This window comes from Blennius ocellaris, assembly GCF_963422515.1.
Source record: "Blennius ocellaris genome assembly, contig: SCAFFOLD_65, whole genome shotgun sequence".
Taxonomy (NCBI): Eukaryota; Metazoa; Chordata; class Actinopteri; order Blenniiformes; family Blenniidae; genus Blennius; species Blennius ocellaris.
In genome coordinates, this window is record NW_027662213.1 from 195,289 (window position 1) to 220,000 (window position 24,712).

General features: G+C 44.4%; 2 protein-coding genes across 2 annotated transcripts in view; both read right to left on the reverse strand.

The window, feature by feature from the left end:
* Nucleotides 1–43: 43 nt before the first annotated feature.
* Nucleotides 44–16,947, reverse strand: LOC308147945 (leucine-rich repeat-containing protein 9-like; the record flags this gene model as incomplete). Its single annotated transcript, XM_080521339.1, has 30 exons — nucleotides 44–112; nucleotides 2,968–3,046; nucleotides 4,168–4,289; nucleotides 5,163–5,231; nucleotides 5,945–6,162; nucleotides 6,595–6,731; nucleotides 7,193–7,326; nucleotides 7,873–7,981; nucleotides 8,066–8,196; nucleotides 8,288–8,407; nucleotides 8,498–8,718; nucleotides 8,799–8,976; nucleotides 9,068–9,208; nucleotides 9,620–9,745; nucleotides 9,841–10,032; nucleotides 10,197–10,316; nucleotides 10,407–10,580; nucleotides 11,826–11,941; nucleotides 12,017–12,148; nucleotides 12,239–12,336; nucleotides 12,861–13,037; nucleotides 13,135–13,266; nucleotides 13,802–13,998; nucleotides 14,120–14,275; nucleotides 14,374–14,556; nucleotides 15,053–15,123; nucleotides 15,229–15,292; nucleotides 15,362–15,502; nucleotides 16,211–16,429; nucleotides 16,840–16,947. 30 exons carry the CDS (start codon nucleotides 16,945–16,947, stop codon nucleotides 44–46), a joined length of 4,134 nt encoding a protein of 1,377 aa, XP_080377465.1.
* Nucleotides 16,948–24,305: 7,358 nt separating this feature from the next.
* LOC308147947 (ABC-type oligopeptide transporter ABCB9-like) overlaps nucleotides 24,306–24,712 on the reverse strand; it is a gene marked incomplete at its 5' end in the record, with an annotated part of 9,403 nt that continues 8,996 nt past the window's right edge. The window contains one exon of the mRNA XM_080521340.1: nucleotides 24,306–24,712. This exon is cut by the window's right edge and continues 521 nt beyond it.

The following is a 24,712-nucleotide window of genomic DNA, read 5'->3' on the forward strand; positions in this document are numbered from 1 at the left end:
AATATTTTTTTTCCATGCTTTGGCCAGAATATCCTCTTTTGTCTCATATTTCAGGAAATGAACCACTATTGACCTCGGAGACGCTCTCGATGGCGGCTTCCTGCCGAAGCTCCTGTGCGCACGTTGAATATGCAGCTCGGAACCCTCCGGTAACCCGAGCTCCCGGTGAAGAAGCGCATCCACCAGCTCAGGCACGGATTCGCCGTCCTTTTCAATGACATTATAAATCCTCAAGTTGCAGCGTCTTCCGTGTCCCTCCACCTCGGTCAACTTTTCCTGTAGTTTCTTTTGTTGTTGTAACAACGTGAGGATTACATGTTTGGCCTCCACACTCCACTCTTCTGACTCAGTCACCCGCTCCTGCAGCTCGTCAATATCCTTCCGCTGCTGTTTAATTTCTTCGGCATTTCGTTCTATTTTTTTATTAATTTCCTCTTTGAACCCGGCGAATTCTCGTTTAACTTCTGTTTTGAAGTCATCTCTGAAATTCTTAAGATCCTCCTTCATCTCTTTCTTGAAATTTCGTATTTCCATTGTAATAACGTTGAGGCTCTCCATTAGTAATTGAGGTTGTTCGGCACTCACGTTTTCCACTTCCGCTAGTTCGACCTCGTGGTCGGATTCTTCTGGGTCATTGGACATGGTTTTCTTCCTTGAACCTTTCCTTCCTCGTCCCCCACTCATTTCGCGTTGGTCAAATATTCGTATTTTTCAAGTTTTATCTAAGTTTTGGGGGATAATTCACCTAATCGACTTGGGAGCTCTGCTCTATGCTGCCATCTTGGTATGCGCCCCTAGTAGCCTCCGGGAAACATGTTTTTTGTTTAGTAGATGGTGTCTTATTATATTTATCAGGTAAGTTTCAACATTTGATGGGGTAGTTTTAATTGTATTCCAATTGTTATGGTTTGTAATATAGTGTCTAATCTGAAAGTAACGGAACATATGGGTTTGGGGTAAAGAGAACTTGTCTTGGAGATATTGAGAATGGCTGTAGAATATGATCACAAAACAGCTGATCAATAACCTTTAGGCCTCTGCCTTCCCATCTCTTAAAGGCAATGTCCACTGTGGAGGGGGGGAAATCTGGATTTCCGGTAATCTGCATTGCCCGTGAAAGACCAGCTGTCCCTTTAATTCTTTTCTGGACTGTAACATTGATAGATATTTCAAATGAAAGTGAACCATCAAGTCAGATGTGTCACAAAGGTGGTGCACCAAGTGACATGGGCCTCATCCTCCATATCCAGCCTGGTGGTTTTGTTGACTTCATCACAACCAGAAGCCCAAACAACAGGAAGTCTGGCAGGATTACACTCGGCAGAACCAACATCATAAATCTCAAGTGGAGTAGGTTCATTACAACACACCAGATTTGCCTGTTTAGAGAGCAAACTGCGGTGGGCTTTTGGAAAAGAGGCTAACGCGATGAAACCGACAATCTCTGAAATCCATTTGGACCTTATTCAAGATTACATCTTTGTCTGAGCGACTGCAGATTATTGTCCGCAGAGAGGTGTGCTCAAGCTGGATTATCACTTGTTGGGGAGGCATGTGACCCAATGGACTGTACATGCAAGGCGGACACGGCCTTACATCTGTGGCTGTTTTGTTTCCCACTGGTTTGGGGCAAAGGAGAGCATCGCAGATGAAATGACACCAAAACCTCTCTTCCTCAGATTCCCACAGATTGGGATCCACATACGTGAAGAGAAAATGAAGTGAGTCATGCTGAATGCATTTGAACGCATCTTGGCTGAATGACATACTGCATTCAAGCACCTTCATTCAATTCCTCAAAGGCAGTTTGAAGGCAAATCCAACATTTTATTGAAGCTGAGGATGAAGTGTACTGTGTTGTTGAAGTGGTCAACATGATGGAGCTGCTACCTGGGTGGAGGTTTACCACCACTGAACAATCTGGGGGGAAAAAGAGCATTGCTTTTCCAGTGAATCCTTTATGTTTTAAATTAAAGTAGCAATTCTTAATTCAAGGAATTACTACAAAATAGGTTGTAATGACTGTGTCACTTACTGGGATTGGTGTTATTTTTGTAGTAGTTCTTCTTCTAGCATCTGCTTGTATGAGTTCGTTCACTCCATTGATGTAAAAAAAACTGTCAATTTGTGAACAGAGAAATCTCCTGCAAGTGACATCTAAAACACACTCAGAAAGTCTAATTATTCCTATTTAGTCCAACGTATGTGTAAGTAACAAATGACAGTGATGGGCTGTAGCGTAAAGTCGACTCCATTGGTGTGTGAATGTGTGTGTGAATGAGTTCATGTGATTAACGATGCAAAGTGCTTTGGGGACTGCTTATGCAGCGGAAAAGCGCCATACAGGTGAAATCCATGTAACATTTCTAAGAAGAATATTAGCACTAAAAATAGTAAAACGTCTGATTTTTGATTTTGATCAGTTTTGCACCACTCTCTGCCTGGATTGGATGTAATGATTTATCTTTAAAATGATTTAAAAGTCTAAAATATAGACCTTAAAAAACCCTTTGAGGTTCAAAATCCTCACTTCACACTCACAGTAGCTTCTTAAGGGTTCGAGGAAACAATCCAATTCATCCCCATGAGTCTTGACCTGCTGTCTGACTCCTGTTTGTAAGTGAGTGTGACTCTGTTTCCCTCAGACAGGAGACCCGTGGTTGGCAGATTGCTTCCTGCTCTTCGGCCGGGTCGCAGGTCAATGTGGGTTTGGCCGCTTCCAGCAACAGTGCCGTACTTGTGTTTCTTGTCTGCATTGGGAATGAAATGTTCAGTCAGAGCAGAGATTTCACTTTGTACTGGAGCATGAAGGACGTTACTTCCCCCCCCCCCAAAACAAAGTTACGCTCGCTGATCTGAGGCTCTGCAACAAAACAAGGGCGACACTTCCATTTGTACATAATGGTCCTCATCCACACGTCCTGGCAGGAAGCTCTGCAGCCCTCCACTTCTACTCCTCCCTCTCACTGTGGTGTTCTGAGGCGTGAGGGGGAGCGGTCCAGGGAGGTTCATCTCAGCAGTGGACAGAGATGCTCCCGGTGAAGATCTAAATCTCCACAAGAGTAGAAGTTCACACGATATGCAAAGAGGATGTCTTAAGGGCCTCCGGGGTCAAGTGACTGTCTTTGACCTCAGTGGCGTATGCATGGCTTGTTTCTTTCTAGATTGTCTGTCGTCTGTGAGATGTGCTCACTCCACCCACACACTCGGCAGGGAATTGTTGATTAGCTTGCCCGTTTCTCCACATATGTAAGCATCTTAGAGGAGGAGCAGCAATTACTACTCATCAATAACAAAGCTCAAATTCAGGCAAAATGCAGATACGGGCCAAGATTGAGAGTGACCAGGGAGAGTCAACTGGAGGTTCTGTGTTTGTGTTTTGAATGAGAAAACCCTGCGCCTCAGCTCTGTCATTTCCATATCCATGATTAACAAGCAGAGGGGGTCATGTTGAGCTGGCTAATAGGGGGAAATCCACTGGTGCATTATCGGCCGGGCACATTTCAACTAATCAGCAGGATGATGGTAGTAGGCTTAGACTGCTTTTAATTCAGAGCTGCAGGAGAATTACTGCCCCGCTCTTCCATTACATGAACATCATATCAGTTGGAGTGAAAGAGATTGACAGAAGCTGGTCTCTTTTTGGTGGCTCAACATGTTGCTCTTGTGAGGTGGTCTTCTCCTCAGATGATAAGGTCTTATGTTGAGTATGCAAACTCTGAGATTTACTTTTATTTCTAATTCTGTGATAAGTGACGGGTGAGAGAAGATCAGTGTGAGAGAACCAACCTTACCGCAGTGTTCCTCAGCCTGTCTGTCGCGTTCACAAATTCTTATGTAGATAAAAAAAAACTGTTGGTTTTATTTCATGGAAATGCTCCACATTAGTTTGTAGAATTGAATTCAATGTAAAATCTCCCTTATTTTTCATGTCTGCATATGTTCTGCTGCCACAAAACAAATTCTTTCATTACTTTAACATAAGCTTTAGAAGAATGCTAAAGGGAAATCTACTGAAATCTTTATTTTTTGGTATTATTGTGAAACATGCCTTGTCATAAATACAGGAATAATCTTTACAAGGGTTTAGCTTTTTATTTATCTGGAAGTAGGTCGACATAGATAACAGTGACATTGTGTGTGTTTGTTGTGTAGTGCGCCTCAGACTGATCGGTGCAGGGGAGCTCTGCTCTGGTCCTTTCCTCCAGAGTGATGGTCTCACCATCCAGGACCTGCAGCTGGGTCAGTCTGAGCACCACCGCTGGTCTGTGCCCAGAATTTCTGGCCACCTGAGGAAGAATATAGAATCGATTAATTTTTTGCTTGTTTGAAAAATGACGCTTCTTTAAGCAAAACTCCAGAAATGTGAGTGAGAGTGAAGTTGGGTCTGAGACATCTGGGATAAATCTGATGCTATGTGGGTCCCAGCGTAGTTCTCCAGTTCCCAGCAGCTATTCCAGTGACCTCGCTGACAGCAGCAGGTCGGCCCCTCCACAGCTGAGGACAAAAGCCAGACTGTCCGGTAACAGAACCACATGTTCCTGCAGGACACTGCTGCTGTGGTTCAGTTGTGGCTGCATGCCAATAGATGTCCTACCAATGAAGAGGAAGGGACAGACTCTGGCCAGGGAACAGGGTGAAGGGGCTATCTCATGTGGTCCACAGCAGGAGCTATTGTCTCCAGGGTGGCTGTTGGCCTCTACCCCCTGGCAGGATTAACCCCCCCCCCCCTTATGGGACGATATGGGGGGGTGGGACTGAGCAGTCAAGAGGCTCCCACAGCTGAGCATTACCCTCTGGACGGGAGAGAGGCCCTGGGCTGCAGGCTCTTCTCAGGCCTGGTCCATCAGCTCCAGAGGGGTGAGGTAACAGGGCCAATAGCAAGCTGCCATTTGGTCAATGACTTGCCTTTGACGCCAGCCCATTTGTGTGCAGCAGACGGCCCATGGTGTAATCACTTAGTTTGGAAAGAGTGGGACTGAGTCTGTTTTCTGGATTGTGTAAGTGAGACAGTGAGCGTGGAAGGACGCTTGTTGTCGTCTGTCCGTAATAGAATGAGTTCAAAATGTGCTGAAACTCACAGTTTGGACGTTGCAACTTAGAATAGGATGTGAGCCGGTTCACCACTGAACAGACTGTCCAGAAAACCCTGTGATACTCACCGGATTGCCAACCAGAGACAGCTCCATCAATGAAGGAAGAACCACCAGTTTATCCAACTCTGCCATGTCCTGCAACAAATAGAGCAACACTTCAACTTTTTCTCCAATAACTACAGCCTCATTCAAGTCGTTCGTTCCCAGCCTGAGGTCAAGAATCCACTTGTTGTTGTATCTCGAGGTCACGGGGGAGAAAACATTTTCTACAACACTTTCTAGAATCTAGGTCCGACCTGGTAGACTACCCACTGCTTTCATTTTTAAGGTTTCTTCTTCTTTGCTTGTGAGCGTAAACATAATTTAATGGTTTATGTAAATCGGGGTGAGAGAGGGAGTTTCCTGCCTTCAAAAAAAAAGGTTATCTGGTGGCTTCATAGAAAAAACAAAGGGAACCGCTGACTGAACTGGCCTTTCACACTGCTTTGTGCGAATAATGGAACCATATGCATAATACTACCCCCTTGCATGCCACAGTGGGTGGTAATGACTCATGATTACTATACTTCATGTCTTACTTTGCAAATGCAGAGAAAAGTAATACTGCCGCACACTGAATGAAATGGATTCTCAAACATCTAACACATGTGAAGCAATCAGTAGAAGTTGGTGGTAAATCAAGAACTGCTCAAAAGATGGCTATGACCTCGGCAGTGACCTCAGAAAATCACTGTGCTGCGAGTCTTTCAGGCAGCTTAATTGAAAATGCAATTTCATCAAAAGTCCGAATTATAAACATTAAACAAACTCCAGCGTACGAGGAGACGACTGCAGCCGGGGGACAATACCTGCAGCTTGTTCTCGTCGAGGAAGAGCTTGCGAAGTTTAGTCAGAGAATCCAGGTGGTTCAGTTCACGGATCCGGTTCCCGGTCAGACACAGTTCTACGAGGACGCTCTGGGCTGAGAAGGAGCTCTTGGACAGGACCGTGATACGGTTTCTGTCTAACACAAGCTCTCTGAGGTGGTGAAGCTCCTCCAAGCCCTCCACCCGGCTGATTTCATTCCCTACGGAGAAAACACACATCGTAAAAACAATGAATAGACATCTCAATCAAAAGCTTGGTATTTTTACAAAGGAAACACAAGGGTAGGATGCACTGTCAAAATAATATAACATGCAGCATTTTAGGGACATTTTAACAGTTGTGGGGTGTTCATTGACTGCCCCTGGTGTAAAAAGCAACAACAATTATAGACAGTTTACAAAAGGGGTTTTTTTGATTGAGAAGGAGGAAAAAGGAAAAAGGAAGTAAGACGGGCTTTGTTGAGCAAAACCACCCCAACAAAGCAAAACTCAATCAAACGCCATCAAAAGGAAGTCTGTGGTTCTTTTCTTGGAGTCTCATCACAGACCTGTCCTGGGGTCCATGGGAGACTTTGGCGTTGCTGCTTTTAAGTGTCCAGGAGAGGGAGGGGTGGGACGTGAGCTGTACATACCTTGAAGGAAGAGAGCTTTGAGATTGGTGAGCCTGCTGAGCTGCAGATCGGCCATATTGGAGATGCCATTGTGACTCAAATGAAGAACCTCCAGGCTTCCCATCAGTGGCTCCATGCTGCCATTGGGCCCAGTTTCCCTTCAACACAGACACAAAATAGCAGTTGGCAACCTGTGCAGTTAAACGTCCGTCCGATTCTCCCCCCTGCTGCCTCATTTACTAGGTCAAGTCTTCCAGGTGCAGCTTCCTGAAGCCACACAAACAGCACTGTGCCTGCCACGGCATTATAGAAAACATCTTGCTTTCTATACAGTAAACATGTGACTGCAGGTCGAGGCACTGACTCAATCTCAACCCTGCTTGAATGTATTTTTCTTTCAAGTGTCCAAAAACAATGATTAATATGTGTCTTAAATAACAAGATTATTTGTGTAAATAAATGACAGTTAATGAAGGTTCACGGTGTGAATCTGTAGCTCAGTCATTAGTTGGTCAGTGCTGCCCCCTAACGGTGACAGCTCACATTGCATCAGGGCAAAATATCAAGCTTCACAAAAGTTTAGAACTTGTATTATTTGTGGAATATTCAACGTGGTTACCTGCTGGTTTTGAACGCGCTCTGCTGGCCATAGCCACTGGAGTGAACTCTGCTGTGCAGGATCTGTCTGTTGGTGAGGTGAGTCTTCTGTCGGGGCAGAATGGACTCGATGTGGTTGTAGTTCAAACATAAAGCCTGGAAAAAGGACAAATGCAAAAAATGTATTCGTTAATGGCTCAAGTTGATCAAATCAGGGGTGTCACACAGTTGGACTGGGATTCAAACCCATCCTGCCAGAAGGTCCGGTCTGAACCGTAGGAAGACATGATCGTATTCAAGCGTTAGCCTGTTGAAGTCAGCGTAATGGAGAACACATTGAGGCCCAAGCCAAGAGTAGAAATGTAGGTTTGGTCATTCATTGCGAGTGAAGTAGCATCGGTATGTCAGTCAATGTACAAAAAGAAAAAGAGAGATTTACGCAGCAGAGTGCGTCAATCAAATCAAACTATTGTTGAGAATGTAATTCATGTTCAGGTTCTTGTAACAATCAATTGAATGAATGTGGATTGTTTTGAAGGAAGTATCACACCTGGAACGAAGCGAATTGAGTTTGTATTGTTAGTATTTCTATGCTACTGTGCTACTTTGTGGCTGGTCCAGTGAACTCTCTGGCCCCTGAACCAGGAGAGTTCTACACATCTGATATAAAGCAAACCAAGTGAGTGTGAGATCAACGTTCACCTTTATGTTGGGCAGGTAGATGAGGCCGGAGAAGGAAGTGAGGTTGTTGTGGGCCAAGTTGACACTGCTCAGCTTATAGAAGAGGTCTGCTGGAGACAGATCCACCGTCCTTTTAAAGAGGAAAACAGATCAGAGTAAATACAAAGGCTTCTCGTGCTTCTCTTTAAAAGTGTGTCTGTTTGCAGGAGCAGACCTGAAGGAGCAGGCTTGCAGGGTAAAGCCTGTCATTCCTGTGAAGTTTGAGTGGCCCAGTTTCTCTGCTATGGTGTCGCTTGTTAGCCTTCCTGTGAACATATTCTTTGCACTCTCGCTCTCACTCGTTTCCTTGAGAGAACAACAGGGAAAATAACAAAGAATCAGTACAATTACAATAATATACCACGTGTCCAGTTGCTTTCAGTGTTCTGCCACGTACCACTACAACTCCATCCAAAGCTTTGAGGGAGGAGAGGTGAAACAAGACGCACAGTCGATAATTCTCTACTTTCTCCAAAGGATTCCCATAGAGATCTAAAATGCTGAGACTTGTCAAACCCTGAGAAGAAATAAGCACAAAAACACCATAAATGTGCCGAGTTGATATTTCATTGTGTTTTGGTGATTTTTCCTGGCGGAGGCCTCTCACCTTCAGGTGGAAGATTTCTATTGATTGGGATATCTGGTTCCTGCCGATGTAGAGTTCCAGGAGAGAGCGGAGTCTGTGGAGGCCACGCAGGGAAGTGATGCAGTTGTTGTCCACTGAGAGAAGAGACAAACTGGGCATCTGGTCTAAAACTGAGGCGTCCAGACTGGACAACTGGTTGCCATCCATGGTGAGCTTATTGAGACGGTGGAGCCTCAAGAGTCCTGAGGAGAAACCAGGTGAAAACAATCAGCCACACAAAGGCCTCACGCCGTGGTTCCTCACCGTTTAGTGTGTGACTGACCACTGAGGGTGCTGATGCTGTTGTTGTTGAGGGAAAGCTCTTCCAGCTTCTGGCAGCTGTCCAGACCCTCCACTTTAGAGATGTCGTTGTCATTGAAGGAGGCCCAGCGCAGGTTCACCAGGTGACTCAGACCTGTCAGCTTCCTGATCCTCTGATTGTCCAGGTTCAGGGTGGTAATCTGACCAACATTTCAAAAAACAGCACACAGAGAGCTTGTAATGCCTGATCTTGTTTGCACAGGTTTTTAAATGGTCTTTGCAGTATCTCACCTTTGCCGTCCAGTCTGCGTCCAGCTCTGAGCTCAGACTGCAGGCTGCTGGACTCGGACGACACAGAAGCTGTGCGGTGGACAGCAGACTGAGGCTACGAGGACGCTGGCTGTCAGTGCGACAGTGTGCCACCAGAGAGGCCTGTGAACAGAAATCAGCCCCAACTTTCACAATAAAGCACACCACTGCCAGCCCAGTCAATCAGTCTGACATTTAAGGCTGACGAAATAACATTTAAGTTGCGTTTGATTGGTTGAGGGCAAAATGCCTCTGTTGGTTGTAAATGTTGCTCTGGGTATAAAGTGAATGTAATATTTGACCTCTAATAACGCGTGCTGTGTTTTCACGCTTTTTTCACTTGGTAAAAATTGTGTTTTGCAGATTTGTTAGAAGAGATCAAGTTCATTCCAATCTATCCATCAACATAACTTGTATGATTTTGGACTGTGTACAAAGTACACAAAACAAAACTCCCACATTACCCAGGAAAAACATGCAAACTACGGTGCCAACTCCACCACTAGTAAGAAACAAAGTGTGTACAATGTTGACCTGGTTAATTCTGGAGCCTGCAGCCACCTGGAGAGCTTCAGCAGCCTCCTCCTTGGACACCAGCTCATCATCCAGGTGTGTGAGGGTTGTGAGTCGGCCCAGTACCATCATTCTGACTGCTTCAGGCTGGAAACAGGAAAACATGGTCACTGCTGCAGCACTGAATCTGAGCCTGAACTGAAATAAGGACAGTGGAGGTTGAACTTGGTAACAGCACCCACCCTGGTCCAAGGATTGTAGCGCGTGTCCAGGCTGAGCAGAGCCGGGGTGTGTTTCTTCAGCACGGCAGTGTCCTCTCTGGCCTCGCTCAACTGGTTCCAGCTCACATCCAGATGTTTGAGCTGAGCCAATCCTTGCAGCCCATCAAGAGTCTCCAGCTTGTTAAAACTCGCATCCAAAACCTCCAGGTGTGGCTGCAGTTTGAGGGACGGAGACAGTCGGTGTTTAACATCATCACATACCTTCCTGTGTTGCCTCACAAACTGGTTCAGTCCCATAGTAAAGAGGCAAGTTTGTGAGAACTTGTTTCTTGGTCTCAACTTGAAAATGAGCTGCTAAATGAACGTGTCACTTTTACCATGTGAGAAATGTCATCCAGGCGCGCCAGCCTATTGAAGCTGACTGTAAGATGCCGCAGAGCCGTGAGCCTGGAAATCTCCTTCATCTGGCTCAGACTGTTGTTGTGAAGGTTCAGTACCTGCAGATTCAACGAGGCAACGATGAGCCACCGAGAGGATGTTGAATGGTTTCAAAACAAGAAGAGCATTAAAAAAGGCAGAGCACGTACGGTGATGTGACTGAGAGCGGTGGCTCTGGCCGCAGTGAGGAGGATGTCGTTATCCAGGCTCAACAGTTTGGGCAGCGGCTTGAGCTCCACGTTGACGGCTTCTACGTCCCGGATGGCGTCCGGGGAAGTTCCTCCGCCTGGAGCACGGCTCAACAAGGACGCTTGATCTTCATCCTGCCAGAAGCAAAAAGCAAACATCCACTGTGTCACTGATATGTGCTTCTGGATTAAAGAGACGTCTTCATCCTGAACCCGTCCACTTTGGGTCACTCTGCCTGCTGAGAGCTTTTGATCACCTAGAGAAGTTTCTTTCTCAGGCCCACACAGAGACTCTTCTACCACATGAAGAATGGATTATTGTGAGACTTTGCTCACTCGTCAGCTGATCGTGTGCTGTCAAGGACCCGTTTACACTTTCAGCAATGGCCGCCTGCCAGTTTCAGGACTGATTATAAAATCTTTCATAATGTATTAATCCCTCATTAGCATTGGTCCTACCTATTGCTCATGCTTGTTTCCACCATATGGAGCCCTCAGCTCTTCAGCTCACATTTCCCCCACAGTCAGAACCAAGCATTATTCATTGATCACCCATTCATCCAACTCAAGCCTTGTACTTGTAACCCATAGTTTCATTGCTTTTAATATTTAATGATAATAATAATTAAATAATACTGTCAGGTTGACTAACTTATTTTATACAGTCATTTTTTTTCTCTTCTAATTCCTTACTCTGGCTCTTATTCTAGCTCTCCTCTTTCTGTTTTTCTCCCTTTCATTATTTTTAGTGCCTTTGCTCACTGGATTGTTGTTAAATGGTTCTTGAGCCTTAATTCCTCAGAAGGTCCTGCATGTGGGTAACTTAACTGTTCACACTGTACAATCCGCTCTGACATGGGTGTCAAACATAGAACCTACGGGCCAAAACCAGCTGGCAAGAGGCTCCAATCCAGCCCACCAATCCATCAGGTCCCTAATTAAGAATTGTGAAGACGCCGTCGGCTATTTCACATCCATGTCTTAATAGTAGTGGATTCAACACAACACTGAGAACAGAGCTGAGATGTTGACGATGCGAAGGAAGATACCTTGTGCTCATCAAATGATCCTTAACATTAAAATAGAACTTGTATAATAGTGAACATAATGTTCAATGGCTGTAGGACATGTCACTGTATTTTGCACCACAAGGTGTGATTAAAATCGTTCATGTTGAAATTGGAGCAATTGTATATTGTTTTGCGAGATTTCTTTTAAAACTTGTACTCTGCGCCACGGAAAAGAAGAACCTGAGGGTTTAACTTTACATTACTACGGCAATATTTTGCTGGTCCAGCCCACACAAGAGGAAGCGGTGCTCCGTATGGCCAAGTGAAGTTGTTTGGGTCAAAGAACGTGGGTAAAATGTGGAGCGATTACCTCAGTGACGTATTCAAAAGACACGATGAACTCGGGCAGGACAAACTGGTGGTCGAACATGAACCACTGCCTCCAGCGGGGGGAGCCCTGCTGGGTTTTGGTGGAGTGGGGTTCCTCTGATGGAGAATACATAGACAGAGGTCAAACGACTGAACGGCTCCGACAGGGACTGGTTGTGGTCTTGCCGGTACCTTGGCTCGTCCTGTGCTCCGTGTCCACGTTCCTATAGACGGAGGAGACGCTGCAGCTGCTGCTTCTGTCCAGCGCTTCTCCTCTCAGCAGCCTACTGTTGCCCACAAACACTTTGGAAACTATTATCTGACCTTCAAGCAGAAGAAAAAGGGATCTTGGCTTCAATAAACAAACCTCCAATACAGCGTTGTTGGATTAAAATAACAGCACAATGAACCCACCGTGCCTGAAGGGGAGAGCTTCTAGGGTTTTCTTGGAGTCTCCTTGGCTGGCCTGATGAAGTGCATATTCAATTCTGCGCTGCTCAGCCACACTTAAGCTGTTTGAGAAGGGAATAGCGCCATCTTTCCCCAAAACCTAATACACAGAGTCGGAATGATAAACATCTACATTAATGTACATGGATATGAAAATAGAACGAGGACCTTCAGTATGGAGGTAAAAATCACAGCATGACGTGTTCAGTTGACTGAAAACACAGTTTTTGCTCTTTGAATGACTTTCCGAGTGACGAATAGTGACAGTTTGTTAGAATTAATTTCTGGGCATATTCATGGTAGTGTGTGCGAGCACACAGGTATACAGAGATGAATTAGCTGGAGTCACAGTTTGAATTCTTCTCCCGGAGTCTGAGTGGTAAACGTACCTTTAGTCCCTCTGCTGTTGTGAAGCCTTCTTCTACAATACGTACAATCTCTTCCTTTTCACATCTTTCAGGATCAGGTGTGTAGAATAAGTAATTCAGTCGAGGTCTGTAATTTCTGCATTTAAAAATAATCCTATTATTGAGACAGAATTCCTTTCAGCCGATCTGAAATTCTGCGAAGTTCTGTGGAAACTTACGGTGTATAGATGGAGTCTTCACTGGTTATCAGGTTGTGCAGCTTCTCGTCAAAGCGAAGCCGCAGAGCACTGTTGTGGATGCGGGTCACTGTGTTGATCTTAATGTCAACGATGCCGTGACTCTTGTAGTCTGAAGCAACAAACCGGGAACGCAGGAGGTCGCAACAGTCGGCAAACCTGTAGGTCAGGAGAAATGACAGCTGTTCTTTGCTTCCCCACTGAAATGGGAGGCACATGATGGCTGTAGGAATGATGAGTCATATGATATCAATACCAAAGGTCTGTGGGGTTGCCCTCCTCCAAACAAATGTTTCCGACACTCTCCATCTCCACCTGCAGAAACTGCACCATGGAGTCCATCCTGTTTGTGGCTCGGGCCAAATCCTGCTCGTAGAAGGCTTCAATACTGGAAATAAGAAGAGGAACATTGTTATTTGCTGTAATCCCCCTTTTGACCCTGAACAGGATCAAGCAGTACAGAAGATGAATGGATGGCCATTGTTATTGCACAGTGCTCGCATGCAGCATTGCAGAGTATGAGCTTGTGAATAAACAAGAATAAAAATGTCATCTGTATGGAAAAATCTTGCAAACCCACAAAAATATGCCTTAAGAACAAATGTGAAATGAACAGCTCCAGACTTCAGTTTGTGCTCCTACAGAAACAAACGTGTGTGTTTAACTAATACTACTGGTTAATTAGCACAGGGACCTCCAGACTGTACAGTTATTAGACTCTAAACTACGCTACATGCTGCCTGATGATAAATCTGAAAGGTGTTCATGTGTCAACACCAGAGAAAATAACACAATTAGCAGAAAATACTGAATCCTGTCAGATGGGAATGACAAAAATGTTTTTTCTCAAGTTTTGTAAACTGAAGTCATGGAGAGAAAAAGTAATCCAAACAGGCACTAACTCATGCAGCCTTGTGGTCCACGTTCGGAGTCTTTCCTCCAATGCCTCCATTCTCAGGAGTATTTTCTTCTCTCTGTCTGGATCATGACTGATGTCTGAAGTGGAGCCTCTGGTTTGGACTGAACCTCCCCCCCGGTGGGGCGGATTGCCCAGATCATCCTCCAGCATGCAGGTGGACTTCTTGCAGCTAGCTGGCGCCATGGAGAGCTCACGTTGAAGCTGAGAATGCAACCATACAGAAACAGTTCTCTTATACAGTTCAGGCACATATAACAAATCCTGCACAGATTCTCAGAATGCAGCAAGTTCCTCCCTCAGTGTTGGAACAGACTGTACATACACTTTTGAGGGCGTTCCTGAAGGTCTTGATGCACTCTTTCGGTACTTGTTGGAGACTTTCCTTCTGCTTCCTCAGACTGGACCGGCTCTCTGCCAGGTTCCTCTCTGCAGTACGCACCCGCATGTTGTAGTACATCATTTTCGCCAGGACTGCAGACTACAAAGAAAAGACTTCAGTGTATTAAAGCAATACATCCAGCTCCCTAATAAGAGCTGGAAAGACACTAGGATCAAGCCTGCATGTCTTCTCAATACCTCGGCTGCTTCTTTGACCAGCTTGTTGGAGACGTCAAAGGCGTCGAGTCTCTGCAGGCCTGGCAAATGGTAGAGCACGTGTGTGTGGTAATTACACAGCAGACACACTGGGTTTGGGATTGATGTGGGGTCCTGCAGTGCTAGTTCTCTCAGACTGGGGAGGTGAGCGAGGAAAGTCAGCTCCTGTAGCAACAGAAAAGGAAGTTCAGCTGTCAGGTGCAGGCATGACCTTAAAGTACAGTCCTCAAGAGAAAACACAGCTTTTGATTTTAGCTTCCTGTAACCAGATGTCCTTAGAAAACACTAGAAACACTGTGGGTTACTTCTCGGAGCCACATAAATGACCCAACGAGCATGAGCATTCAATGAGAACATGCTCTGCATTGTCTATTCTCATTGGTTTATGAAGTGTGGGACAAAGAGCAACTCCCACAACTTGAACCGTGTCCACAAAGACTCATTGTTTGTTTCTGTCAGAGATTTCCCATTTGATGAAAGTCCTGTTCTGGGAGCATGTTGTTGAAATAACTGAAAATCTGAAAACCGGACTTTTTTTTCTTTTCTTACTAATTTAGAATAGGTCTTTTGTCAAGCCAAGGATTTTACTCAGATTTTTTTTGTAGAAATCCAACAACTTTTTGCCAGAATGTCTTCAGCATACTGGTGTTTTTAATGTTACCTTAAAGGAGCTGATTGTGTTCCCGGACAGACTGAGATGGTGAAGGCTCACGTTGAGATCAAGGCTGTGCCCTGAGGAGATGCAGAGAAAATATTGAATTGTCAGCGTTGCTAAACAGCTCATCCAGTCTTCATCAGCCACACGAAGGCAAACATGCAGGACTGATAGAAACCTACCAATTCTTTCTATTTGGTTGTCAGACAGGTTTAGTTCCTGAAGCTTGTTGAGTGTGTTCAGACCCTGCAGAGGAAGACAAATTAGATACAGACAGACAGACAGATATATAGATAGGTATATAGATATTCAAACCTGTATCTGTGTTATGCAGTTATTATTGAGCCACAGAGCTTCTAAGTTGACCAGCAATTGAAGATTTTGTATTTCCCCGATCTGATTATCGTAAAGATACAGTTTCTTCAGTTGCAGACAGTTCTGTAATCCAGATATCTCCTGTGATGGAGACGAGAGAGCACCAGATGTTATTCACAATATGTGAGAAAAGAAACACCTTTTATTCAACATCAGCTTGAAATCAAAATGATGGTTGATGCGTTTCACATTTGATTGGATGATGTGTCACTGTGAGGAAGAACAGGGGCTCCTGAGGCCCACAGGCCAAAACCAAGGTCAACATTTCAAGAAGCAAACATTCAAATGCACTTTCCATAGAGGGAACTGCTGTTACTTTAGCTCGGTGTCAGTGCCACACTGGGTGTGAATTTGTTTGTCAGGAACCTTGTACCCTGACAAACAGCAGGTTTCTAACTAGCACTGTGGCAGACAGGATTTCAGGTCTTCCAGCACATTTCTTAACTGAAGCACAAAGTTCTGTTGTGGATTTAACAACATTTGAAGAATTTTCTTTTATTGTGGAAGTGATGTAATGTTGAAAAGACATGTACAGAATATTTTTAAAGGATTAAACATGGACTTTATCATAATATCCTCATTGTTCTTTTCACTAAAAGAGTGGTGTCCAGTCCAATCCAGGAGGGCCACTGCCCTCCATGTTTTATAGATCTCCCCTTGTCTAGGTTTAATGATAATGTTGTAAGCAAGCTACTGAGACTAAAGGCTAAACACAAGTTGCCGTCATTCACAAAAAGGCTGTGAAATACAAATGTTGATATTCATCATTAGAGACCATATCAAACTTACTGTGAGGTGACACTGGGCGATCCACAGCTCCAGGAGCAGAGGACAACACTCCAGGCCTTCCATGTGCTTTATGTCCTGGTCCATGATGGTGAGCTGGCGGAGCCTCGGGAAGAACGAGAGCCCAACCATGCGAGGGAAACCCGAGAAGAACACTTCCAAAGACGTCATCTTACGCCCTTCTTGTGCAATTTTCTCGTAGGACACTCCGTTGTCCGTGCACTGTTGAGAAAAATAATGACGACATCACTAAACATCACTATGTGCTAAAGTGATTTTACTACTACAACCAACCCGCGGCTCATTTGGAGTTTGCATGTTGTCCCTGTGGGGGCACTGCCACTCCAGTGTCCCCGCACAGTCAGTGGAGGTTCATGATTAGGACGGGGTCAACGCTCAATATGGAAGGTATGTGCTTAGCAGTTATATTTCTCCAACATTACAATACCAACAAGAATACAATACAATATAATTCAGTTCAGTTCTTGAATACATTTTCTTAAAGTGCTTGAAGGATCATTTTCCCAGTACTTCACAAAATGCTCAAGTTTCATTCTTACCAGCTTTCTAATCACTTCTTCATCACCGTGGTTCTTTTGTTTCTCACTCTCCACTGTGACTCTGCAACCGACTGGAAATGCTGGCGTCTCTCCCTCTCCCTTTTTCTTCAGGTCAGAAATGGCCGTGTCCCTGTCATCAAGCTTCAGCTTGATTTGGTCTCGTTTTGAGACCTTTATCATTTTTACAGGTGGCTGGCTGGCTGAGGAGGCCCCAGTCTTCTGTCTTTGTGATTGCAACTGTTTCCGCATCATCAGGAGATCCTTTTTGTTTGAAATTATTATTATCTCAAGCTCTGTTTGAGTTGGTTAATGTTTTTCAACAATGGTAATCCTTGTTCTATATCTTTCAGGTAAGAACTTTCCTCGTGGAGATATATGCTGTACGCCTCGTTTCACCTCAAAGTCGTGAAGTCGAACTGAACTCTGCTCCAATGGCTTGCAACCTCAGCCATGAGATCAAAGCCATTAGGTCAAAGCCATAAGATGATAGCCATGCCCAATAACATCAAACCACATCAAAGCCACAGACAGTGACGTCATATCAGTTTTAAGCCACGCCCCTATCCAGAATGGAGACAGAAACCCTGCTCGCCTCCTTTTCAGTCTCTTTACAGACATTTATACAGAATTGTGTGAAGGCTGGAAGAATTAATGTCGCTCTGTCAATAGTTAGGGACCTCGCGAATGGGCAGGTCCCTTTTGTATTTCGTATGCCAACGAAAAACTGCTGCTGCCGCCTCTCGTCCCCTGAGCTTTTCCTATATCGTCCTCCAAACACAGGACTGGATCTGTCACGCACCTTCCCCTCCTTGGGAGTGAATCCTTATGAATCCTCTGTGGTTGTTTACATCCTCCACTTTGCTTGTTTAGTTAACTTGAATTTTTTGCAGCCACAGAGCTGCAGCCGCAACTTTCATGTTGGTCCAGAGAGAGCGAACGCTACGGCGACTTGCCCGCACCCGAGCACGCCTCGGCGTGTGGCGGCACAGAACCGCGCCGGTGCACTACTCCGGGACACGGGAGCCTTTAGCTTTCTGCTCAAACGCAGGAGCAGCCACTCCGGCGTTTGAGCAGAAAGCCCCTAGGAGGCCCTGCACTTCACTTAGGAGGCCCGGCACTTGTCGGCGGTTCTTGAATTACAAAAGGGAGCTGCCGTTGGCCAGGCCTGCGGAATTTCTCTGCAGGTGCAGGTCACTTTGGCTCGTTAACTGCCAGAGTTGGAGTGAGAGAGCTCGATTTTTGATTCTAAGATTTTAGAAACAACTGCTCTGAATCCATACTTGTCGGGGGACTATGTGGATAAAAATACCATTATTTTGTAGGAATTGTTGTCCACTTTCAGACTGTGTGGGATTGGAAGCAGTCAGAGGTAAACTTTGGACACCAGGGGGCGCTGTTTGGCACCAATGCCCGATTTTTCTCCATAGGAATCAATTGAAAAATCTCGGACGAAAATGTTTTTACTCTGTCGCTTTAACTCGTCATAAAGGTGACTAGTTTTGGAACGATGTGCTCGGTTTGTGGCTGAGACTCACGGTTTGCGAACAGTTAAGAGTTGTTCGGGGTGTTTGATATCGGTGGTTTTGGAGGCAAAGTTTCAGTTTTCCCATGTATCCGGATGGGAGAAGGCGGAAAGCCGAATTTGGCGTTGGGAGCTGTGACGGCTAATAAAAACGAAACTGGACTAGGTAAGAAAAATCTCCTCTAAATTTTATTACTAAACAATCTCCTCTATTTTTGGATATGTTCATTTAACCGATGCGACCTTCGCCCTATTTCAAGTTAAATTTGCCGTTTGGGCTTTATTGGGCGAAAATCTTACTTTGAAAGGCAATTAGTGGACTTCCCGTTGGAGTTAGGTCAAAAGTTAGTGTGTGTGTGAGTTGTAGAGCTTGACGAGACGAACAAATTTCGTTTGATTGCATATGTGTACGATTTTCCTACGGACCGGGGCGGGGCGATTTTGTTTTTCTAGGGGGCGCTAGAGAGCCAACTTTGCACCGTGGGGGTAGGTTTTTACATTTTAATTAATTTTTCGCCAGTCTCTACGATCGCGCCAAATTTGGTGAGTTTTTGAGCATGTTTAGGGGGGCAAATTAACGATAATAGACGATTTTTTTCTGCGCGAAAGAAAGCGGTGTAATAAACAGTCGAAATACAATATAGAATTTCACCAGTAGGTCCCACTGACAGAGGTCAGTGGGACCATGAGAGTGACCATAATTTTGTTTAAATAATTCTTGCACACTTTCTGTAAGTCATATAAACTTTATTTCACTTCTCAAATATCACTGTGTTTGTCTGCTTTAAGATATATTTAACTGGACTTTTTTATCCAAACAACCAATGATTTATAAAGGAAAATCATGAAAATTTACAGGGGTGCCCAAACTTTTTCATACCACTGTGTGTGTATATATATATATATACACACACATAGCGAGACAGAGACAGAGAGAGAGAGAGTCTAAATAAATAAATGGAGCTTTTCTAACTGGTGCAATAAATTAAAGCTCTGATGGACAAACTAAATGTAATGATATTCAAAACACACACAAACACAACCAAAGGATCATTTAGAGTCAAAAGTGGACAAGTTAACTTGATGAAAGAAGCATTAAAACACATTGAAAGTGAAAGGTGAGTGAAGACAAAGAAACTAAAGAGATCACTGAGTTTTACTTCCTGAACTCCAGAAGGCTGGTTCTTCCTCCAGCACCATCTCAGGAGCAAAGTCTTCATCCAACTCAAAACAGGTGTCAGGGCAAGAGAAGGATGAAGCTCCAGCCCCAGAATGAGCTCCAGTGCAGAATCAGTCATGGCTCCTTCTGTGTCCAGTTCATTGAAAAGTGCTGCGACCATTTCATTGTCCAGTCCTCATTGCAGAAGTCTATGTATATATATGTATATATATATATATATATATGTATATATATGTATATATATATATATATATATATATATATATATATATATATTGTGCCGCCCCTTTAAGAGAACAGGGGCATTGTGAACTCCGTTGTGCTGTGTGTCCCTTCAGAGCCACCGTAGTTTTTCTCTACAAACACGGAGCTTTGAGTGAAGCTGTTGTTTTCATTGTTTACTCGTTCATGGTTTCTCAGCTGTACCCTGGAAGGCATATATGTCTGTGAGTATTGATTGTTCTTGTGTGGAGCTCGCCTGTTGAAGACTCAGAAACACTTCATATTTGTGTGGGAAAACTTTAAATACGGAGCGAGGCTAATGCGTTAGCTTGGCAATGGCATTTTCAATGTAATGTTAGCATTAAGCTAATGCGCTAGCTTGTCAATGGCGTTTTCAATGCAACGTTAGCATTAAGCTAATCGCTAATTATTCTTTGTGGTTAGTTAGTTAAGAATTTGATTTGTTTATGAGTGTTTGTGTTATGTCTGATCATTGTTGTGTTAAAGAACAAAGCCAAACAACCTGTAACATTTTATTTTTTATCTTTGTATTGCAGTTTCACAGTGTATCGTCAGTAAACATCCCAAAACGCACCTGCTGACTCGGTGTTTATTGGAGATCCCTGTTAGCTATCGTCCAAGTTTACCACGGCAACAAACAAGGGCAGAATATATATATATATATATGATAACATTTCAAATGAACATAAACCTTAATTCTGTTGCTGTATCAACAACTAATGTTGCAGGATAATACATGAATGTCCAAAGTACCCTCAAGGCTTTTATTTGTCAATAAAAAGAAACAAAACAACTCACTTTTTTGTATTTTGTATTATTGTACTTTGTGTGTCAAGTGGAGTCAGCGTGAGCTGCACTCCCCAGGGGGTCCCACTATTTAAATTTTTAGCTTATTTTCAAGATAAAGGGCTGCTGTGAGGAAAACAATGGGACATTTGTTGAAGTCCCTGTGTCTCCACTGTCCACTGGGTTGTCAGAGGAAGACAAAGTCAAAGGCAGCAAAGGTTAAAAGTTGTGGTTTTGCCATATGAAAGCAGTGACCAGTGGGCCTCAAGCCATTTTATTGTGAAAGAGAACAAAACACTGAGACCCGAGCTGAGAGGTCGGTGATGCTAGCAGCCTCATTATCCAACCTATTTATTTATTTATTTCCAAACATGTACAAAAAAAAGAAAGAGAAATGAACATTTTAACAAAATACACTCATCAAAATGAGTAATCCAGTGATCACTCGACACACACACTCCAAATATGTGTTACATGTTCAAAGTGGGGGGGGGGCATGACTGTTTAATCCTACTTTACACTTTTTTTGTCACAAATCACAGAAGATTTTTATTGTTTTAAATTATTTTTAAAATTCACATCAACTAACCTCAAAGCCGTGCTGGAGGAGTGTTAAAAACTCCCATAATGCAACAGAATCTGGACATTTCACTGTGTGTGTGTGTGTGTGTGTGTGTGTGTGTGTGTGTGTGTGTGTGTGTGTGTGTGTGTGTGTGTGTGTGTGTGTGTGTGTGTGTGTGTGTGTGTGTGTGTTCTGGGCCATGATTGTGTCCATCACGCAGCATTTCTGCTCAGTGATTAAATCAAAGTGACAAACACACATTGAACCAAACACAGTTTAGCGATTCGTTCTGACACGATGAGACTGAACCGATCATCTCGGTTCACGTTTGCGACATTGAGTGTGCAGTTTTGTAAACCTGTGACGAGGCTGGGAGAGCGTGGAGAGCGTGGAGAGCGAGGAGAGTGAGGAGAGTGAGGAGAGTGAGGAGAGCTAGGAGAGTGTGGAGAGCGTGGAGAGTGTGGAGAGCGAGGAGAGCTAGGAGAGCGAGGAGAGCGTGGAGAGCGAGGAGAGTGAGGAGAGCGAGGAGAGCGAGAAGAGCTAGGAGAGCGAGGAGAGCGAGGAGAGCATAGAGAGTGAGGAGAGCGAGGAGAGCATAGAGAGCTAGGAGAGCGAGGAGAGCATAGAGAGCGAGGAGGAGAACTGCACTGACGTCCACCATGTGTGGGACGAGACGTCGACCGGCCTGTTGTGGATTAACTCGCTGCTTTAAGATGAAACCTGAGGCTCAGTTTTCCCAGATGGCCCTGAACGCAGCACGAGTTCAACATGTCTGATCGATTAAACCAGGGGGGTCAAAGTGATTTCAGTTGAAGGGCCACATCAACCTGACCTCTGACCTCTGGAGGCCAACAAGTCAAACATCACATGTTAAACTGCAGATCTGGACAAATGTCAAAGTCTTTCCTTCTTTTGTAACTGCAAGACTTTGACAGTCTATTCGGAAATTTACATATTAAAGTTATTCAGATATTATATTTGCAAAAAAACCCACAATATCTGGATCTGGATGTCATATTTTTATTCAGGATTCAAACAATTTGTCACCATCTGGAAATATTTTTGAGTTTACGTGTCGAAAGTATCACTTCACATAAGTTGGACTCGCTTTATTGTGAAAGGCGTTGCATCATGTGACCTCCACAGATGCATTAATGTCGGGAGTCAAATTCTGACCGAGGGCGGTTTTGAATGTCATTTTTGCCGATCTGGTGTTTTTAGATCAGAATCTGTCAGTTTTCATATTTATACTTTAAAAAAATCAAATCCCACGGCGGCCGGATTAGACCCTCTGGCGGGCCGCTTCTGGCCCCCGGGCCGCATGTTGGACACCCCTGGGTTAAAAGAAAAACAGGCTGCAGTTCCAGTTGATCACCATTTAATAATTACAGGACTTATTGCAAGTGCATGATGCATTTCTAACGTCAATATTAGAGGCACCGTGAAGTCAGACAATCATAGGTCTCATCAATAAATTCACACACGGCTCTTCTTTGTACTCAGTGCATTCAGTTGTTACACAATCGAAACGAGCAGCTTTTTAAAACAAACAATGAAAACATTGACAACATGAAGGATATAGTTTGATTTAAAAAACAACAACAAACAGAATCTCCTGCAGTATTAAAGCTTTAACAGCAGATTGTGACTGGAGATTCATTCAAGTTTCTAGTTTTCCTGCTTCCCACTGGAATTCAAAACAACCTTTGATGAGCTCAGGAGTCCACAACCGGCGGCCGTGGCGCCACGCGCGGCCCTACAGGCGCCACGGCCGCCACGCGTGGCCCTACAGCCGCCCCGCGGCGCCACGCGTGGCCCTACAGCCGCCCCGCGTGGCCCTAGGGCCGCCCCGCGGCGCCACGCGTGGCCCTACGCGGCCCCGCGGAGCCACGCGTGGCCCTACAGCCTCCCCGCGGCGCCACGCGCGGCCCTAGAGCCGCCCCGCGCGGTCCTACAGCCGCCCCGCGGAGCCACGCGTGGCTCTAGAGCCGCCCCCGCGGCGCCACGCGCGGCCCTGGAGCCGCCCCGCGCGGCCCTAGAGCCGCCCCGCGGAGCTTTCAGCATCTCAAAATAAATATTTCATTTTCAGCTTTGGTTTTATTGGCCTTCCGCGCTGATTTTCACAACTGGTCCCAGGAACTCCAAGTCCTTCAACCCATCGACCATAAAGCTTTTAAACACAGACCGTCCTCATTTTAAAACATTTAAAATTTCAATCACCATAAATATCTTGACAATATTTCACTTGTCTTACTTATTTATCGACTTTTATTACTGTTGCTTTTTTACCATTTCACTCTGTGTTGTTCCGTCTGGTTAAATGCTTCTTTCTGGTTTATTGGTTTCATTTCCCTACGTTGCTGATTCCTGAATGAATGAATGAATGAGTGAAAGATTGAATGAATGAGTGAAAGATTGAATGAATGAGTGAAAGATTGAATGAATGAGTGAAAGATTGAATGAATGAGTGAAAGATTGAATGAGTGAGTGAGTGAATGATGACCAATACATCATGTGAATGTATGAACTGGCCCCTTGTGGGATAAATCAAAGTCTGAATCTGAATCTGAAGGCTAAAAATAGAAACACTGGTAGAGTCGCTTGTCCAATAACCAGAGGGTTATCGGTTCAAATCCTGCTCTGCCCAAGTCACCGTCGCTGTGTCCTTGGGCAAGGCACTTTCCCCACATTGCCTCATGTGACCGTTGGCGGTTGGCACCAGATGTGACCAGCAGCAGCAGGGAACCAGGGAACGAGTCTCTCAATCAGCTTGACAAACGTGTTCTAGAAATCCAAAGCGTCATTCTAGAAGTGAAACGTTTGTTTTCTGTGCGACAACTCAACATGTTGTGTTCAGTTGTGTTTCTACACAGCTGGAGTCTCTCCCAGCGCCCACGTTGGGAAAAACACAGCTGTAAAGAACCCCGAGTGCATTTTTTTGTCTGTTAAAGCCAACTTCCTGTTTCATGTTTTATTTTGAAAGCGTAACTTCCTGTTCTCGAGCACAAAAGTGTAGCTTTACAGCAACGCGAGGACATAATCGCCGCACTATAAACGTGTTGCCCCCTGATAGAGGCACAAGGTTTGTTCGCTTTGTAATGAAGTTATATTTGACTGTTTTATGGCTCTAAAAGGTTCAAATGTATTGATTTTATTGCAAAGCTAAAAAAAATTGTTCAAGCCGTTGCGTTTTTGCTAGGCTAACGGATGTAAGAGTATGGCGGTAAGTTCATGTGCAATGTTCTGTGTGTATTCCCAGCTGTTACGGTGAGATGGAGGGTTTACTGCCATTAAACCTTCTCTCCACGCTGCGGTGAATTGTGAACAACACCTCTGAATTGTTAACAACAATAACAAGTTAGAAAATAAACATCAATAAAATAAAAGAGCCAGAACAGGGATACATCAGGTAAAACTCCTCACAAAGAATTCTACTGAAAGAATTGAACAAACAAATGATTAAAAAGACTAATACGGATTTCAGGGGGGGAGAACGAAAGGGGGAAAAAACATAAAATAGAAATTAAAAAAAGGAAGGAAAAAATGAAAAAAAAACGTGAAGAAAAAGTGGGAAATACAAAAAGTTGTAGTAAAACTCAAACTGCTCCAACTAAACGGCTAAAGTGGGAAAATCAATCAAAACGACGATGAA